The sequence below is a fragment of the Anticarsia gemmatalis genome, chromosome 30 (assembly GCF_050436995.1).
Source record: "Anticarsia gemmatalis isolate Benzon Research Colony breed Stoneville strain chromosome 30, ilAntGemm2 primary, whole genome shotgun sequence".
NCBI lineage: Eukaryota > Metazoa > Arthropoda > Insecta > Lepidoptera > Erebidae > Anticarsia > Anticarsia gemmatalis.
In genome coordinates this window covers 3,129,800-3,134,885 of record NC_134774.1, presented here as the reverse complement: position 1 = coordinate 3,134,885, position 5,086 = coordinate 3,129,800, and the positions used below count along the sequence as shown (strand labels likewise).

Genomic DNA, 5,086 nt, shown 5'->3' with positions numbered 1-5,086 from the left:
ACAAGGTTTCAGGAAGTTATTTTGTAATTTCAAGATGTTAGAAGATTTCAGGAAGTTATTATCCGTCCATCCGTCCATCCATAAAGAACAATCAAAATTTACTTTAGTTAGTACAATTATACATAGTTCTACAGTGTTATATGCAGATGTCACGACGACGTGTCCTGGTGGCAGGAGTCCATGTTTATGTCGCATATCATTGAAGCCAAGCTTTTCGTTGTTGCGCGAACGTGTGATAGTTTTAAATGAAATGAAATGATTTTTCAAAACATATAATATATTTTAAAACAGAGTTGCAACGTTCACAACTACAGTTACTACACAGACGCTGTTGCGTGCAAGATTTTTTTTTTTACATTTTGTTTTGCTTCAATATAATTCACTAATATTATAAATATTTATATTTCTGTCCGTTAAACATGCATTAGTCGTTGTTGTCTGAGATCAAAGAGGTTCATACATTTTTATTTGAAAATTTTTAAGTTTAATACCATACGTTTTCGAGAGGGACCACGCTTGCTACATAGACTTTCTTTATACAATAAATATACTATTTTTTCGTGTCGAAAAGTACATGAAGCCATAAAAGAGTATAATAACAATACTTAAACAATTTATCGATACTATTGCATCTGAGTTAGCAAATATAAATGACTCGAAATAAATCAATTACTAATATTATATCTGATATTTAGACGTATATATTTTCTCTAATATTTCGTACACAGTGTAAGTAGCCAGTAGCGTGGTGTTAAACATTTACATTTACTTGTTGAACAAGAAGGAGAGCCTGTAGGACTTGTGTTCGTGTGAGTGATGGTCGGTGTTGTCGCTCTGTGCGTCGTCGCAGCGCGCGTCGTGTCCGTCCCGCGCCTGGATCAGCTCGATGATGTTCCGCGACTGCGGCTCCCACAGCTTGTTCAGACCGTCCTGCTGAGTGATCACGATGTCGTTGCGTTCGTACTCCGGCTGCGATGTAGATTGCTGCTGAAGTTCGTCAAGGATCGTTTTGATGTTTTCCAAATCCTCGCTACGCAGCAATGCATCGGCTGTTTTATCTAAAGAGACATCAACTTCTGCGTTATCTTGTTTGTCTTGTGACTGTACGTTCTCGACTCTGCTGTCGTCGATATTGTCAGTTTTACTTTCTGAAGGGTTCTGTTCAACGTTTCTTGATTTCTCTTGCGCCTTCTTACTTTGGTCGTCGACAACATTGTCGCTGCCCTCCTTACTCTCGGCGTCCTGTTGTCCTCTACTCTCTGGTTGTTCACTGTTCTTAGCTTCTTGTTCCTGATCGTCACGAGCCTCAACTTCTACTTCACTCTCTTCTACTTGGTCTTGATTTCTAACTTCTTCTTGATTATCTTCACTGCGTTCATTCAATTCGATTTCTTCAACATTCTTGTTAGAAGCGTTTTTGCTGTCTGCCTGTCCCTTACGTTTCTGGCTGCTCTCATCATCGCTCTCGTCAGAGTCGCCGGCGCGACTCTCCGGCACGTCCTCGGCGTGACTCAACACTTGTCGGTCTCCTAATCTCCTCACATTCTCAACGTTCTTTGATTGTTCCTCTATGTCCTCAGATTCTTGTTGTTTGTTTTCACTATCGCCTTCTCTGTTCTGTTCTTCGTCAGAGATATTGCTGTCTCCCTTCCTCTTCTGGCTTCCCTTCCTCTGCTGTTCTTCATCACTTTGCTGTTCTGAGCCGTTCTTCTGTTGTTTGCTCTGACTCTTACTATGTCTTTGGTCGTGTTCGTCTGAACCCTCGCTGTCAGCTTGTCTCTGCGGTTCGTCCGAGTTACTCTCACTGTCACTCGCGTTCCTCTCTAGTTCCTCGGAGCTGTCTTTCTGTTGTTTACTCTGGTTTTTACTATTTCTCTTTTCATCGTCGGAACTATCGCTGTCTCCTTCACTCTGTTGACTTTTCCTAGCGCCGTCCTGTTCTTCAGCTTGTTTGTCGTCGACGTCGTCACTTCTCTGTTGTATTTCAACGTCGCCTTGTTCGTCGTCAACAGTTTTGCTCTGAGAGTCGTCGGCGTCTTGTTGTTTGCTTTGAGACTGAGTCTTCCTCAGATGGTCGGCGGCGACGTCGTGAGCGTGCTTGCTCTGAGCGTCGTGTTGTAGGTCACTTTGTTGTCTGTATTCATTCTGGTTGCCTTTCCTCTGTTCCTCGGAAGTGTCCTGGTTGCGCACATGTTTGCCTTCATCATCAACCTCACCGTGCTTGCTCGCTCTCTTGTGTTGATCGTCGGCTTGTCTGCTCTGAGCCTCCTCGGACTGGTCCTCGTCAGAGTCTCCGTCGATGTAGGAGTACTTGGAGTACTCGGCGTTGTGTCTGTAATGTTCGTGTTCGTGGTGACCCTTCCTTCCTTTGTTTTTGCGTGCTTCTTGTTCTACTTTATGTCTCTGTTGTACGTCGTCGACTCTGGAGGGGCTCTCGTCCACGTGCTTAGAATGTCTCACTTCCTGAACTGACTCGTCTTGATCCTTCCTGGCCTGTACGTCATCGACGTTACTTCTGCTATGTGCGTGCTCTTTTTTTGAGTGGGTTTCTTCTACATTTTTCGATTGACTATCTTCGGGAACATTTTTGGAACTCTCTTCTTGCTCCTGCCTCGCTTCAACATCGTCAGCGTGTGATCTAGCGTGACTGTCCGGAGCGTGTACCTTCCTACTGACGCCTACATCCACGTCGCTCAGTTCTTCGTCAACTTCACTCTTAGACACGGCGTGCGCGTGACGATGTGCCTCGTGAGCTTTCCTCACTACTTGATCATCAACAACATTATCATCAACTACAACGTTCTTAGATTGGTCGTTACGACCTTTCGGTTCTTCGTCTTCGTCATCGGAGGCATTCTTAGAAGGACTGTCGTCAGAAGCGTTCTTGTTGTCTTCATCAGAACTTTGTTGTGCTTGTTTGTCGTCTTCGTCTACGTCATCACTGTTGTCAGACCGCGATAGTTCTGCGCTCGCTTCGTCTGCGCCTGCGCTCTGGTCCTCAGCTGCTTCATCGATGTCAACGACACGGCTGCTAGCTTCTTCGCTCGCTTCGTCAGAGCCGTCGCTAGCATTCTCATCATCGGCGTTCTCAGATTGTTCCTCGATACTCAGATATTCGTCGGACGCGGAGTCAGCGTTGTGTTCTTCACTGGACTGCTCGTCGGACTCGTCGCTGGAGATATGTTGTTGTCTGTTGGGCAGGTCGGTGTCGTCGCCGGCGCCGCGCTCCGCCGAGCGCGCCTCCACGCTGAGCGAGGCGCTGAGGTCCTCGATGACCTCGTCACTGGCGCTGTCCTCCTGCCGGGCGGCGAGCTTGGCGTGCTCCTTGTGGTCGTGGGCGGCGTGGTGGCGGTCGTACTTGGCGCGGCGCAGGCCGGGCTTGGCGGGCGACAGGATGTAGGCGAGCGGCTTGCCGTCGCGGCCCTTGCTGCGCAGCGGAGTGATCTCCACGACGTGCTTCTTGCGCGAGTTGAGGCGCGGCCAGGTCTGCGAGCGCGACTCCTTGGAGCCGTGGATGGGCAGCACCTGGATGACCTTCTTGGAGCGCATGGGGCGGCGCTCGGCGGAGAGGCCGCGCTCGATGAGCGGCAGCAGCAGCTCGGCGATGTTGTTGCGGGAGGCGGGCGCGCGCACGGAGGGCTGCACCTCGCGCCACGCCTCGTCCGAGTCCGACTCGGAGGAGGGCGCGGGCAGGGAGGGCGAGGAGGCGCGCACGTCCACCGAGCGACACCACAGCGACGCCGCCTGCAGCGACAGCAGACACAGAGCTGCGCGGAACAAACACACAGTTACTTGTTTGTATGTAACTGTAATTTCGTTTCCAATGTTACGGTAATAATGATAAAGTAGGGTGGTTCTAAACAAATGACGGACCTTCAATGGTTTAAGATGTATATGAAATCAAGTAGTTGAACTTTTGTGCAATTAAAAAAGAAGATTTTTTTCATCTTATTACAATTCAAGCCTTTAGAAATTTGAAACTTGTATTTAAGATTTGATCACTCATAAGTGTTCAAGGTACTCACCAAATATCGCGTTCATGTCTGTGAGGCGAGTGCGCCCCCTGCACTGTGTCCCCCGGCGTATATAGCGCGCCCCCTCGCCCCCCGCGCCCCCCTCGCCCCCCGCTGTTAATTAATCAGCGCCTCACCGTGTCTGATAGACACGCTGGTCACGGTGGTCACGGTGGTCACGGTGGTCACGGTGGTCACGCTGGTCACGGTGCGAGCTGACGTGTGGGGGCAATTGAGTGGAACATGGATGTCGAATGTGTTCAGTCAAGCTTGTTTGTTTCACTAACTAACTGTATTTAGTTCACGATGTGTTAAATCAATACTTATTATAATACAAGTTTAAGCAATGTCTTTGTCTGAGAGTGAAATACACCACAGTTTTCATCCTGATGTATATCAGGAGTGAGCTTATCAAACTTCAAGCTTCTATGAAAGATACTCCAACAGAAAATTGAAAGCCGTGACGTGTTCCCAGACTGGAAATCGAAGCCGGGATAGATCATAATTTTCTTTCACATACTTTATCGAGTACAGAAGTAATATAAAACTCAAATTTTGTACTCAATAAAAAATAAAGAAATATATTTTTAATAGACAGATGGCAATATCTTCATATATTCATTATTAAATACAATCATGTCGAATGTGTTATGTACAACAAATTGTACTAACGGTTACACATCGTGTGTGTGTATGTGTGCGTTCATACACATTCATACATCATACACGGTACATACATACATGTATGTATGAAGTAACGACATCTTGTTAGATTAACATTGCGCTTGTTATTTCATGAAGAGGTAAGCGGAAGTGTTTTCGAAGCTGTTGATCGTCAGAGGTAGGCGTTTTCAGTTGATACTTTTAACCCATTAATGTCCCACTGCTGGGCAAAGGTCTCCTCCCGTAATGAGGGAGGGATTAGTCTTGAGTCCACCACGCTGGCTTTGCATGCCCTCAGTAAATGTTTTAAAGAAATTTTTAGGCATGCAAGGTTTCATCACGATGTTTTCCTTCACCGTTGTAGCATGTGATAATTATTTCTAATACACACATAACTTGGAAAAGTCATT

General features: G+C 46.7%; 1 protein-coding gene across 1 annotated transcript; it reads right to left on the bottom strand.

The window, feature by feature from the left end:
- Nucleotides 1–256: 256 nt before the first annotated feature.
- LOC142985514 (uncharacterized) lies at nt 257–4,172 on the bottom strand. The gene is made up of 2 exons (XM_076133728.1): nt 4,026–4,172; nt 257–3,767 (listed from the first exon to the last, which is right to left on the bottom strand). The coding sequence occupies exons 1-2, from the start codon at nt 4,039–4,041 to the stop codon at nt 766–768; spliced, it is 3,018 nt and encodes a 1,005-aa protein (XP_075989843.1). The 5' UTR covers nt 4,042–4,172; the 3' UTR covers nt 257–765.
- Nucleotides 4,173–5,086: the final 914 nt, after the last annotated feature.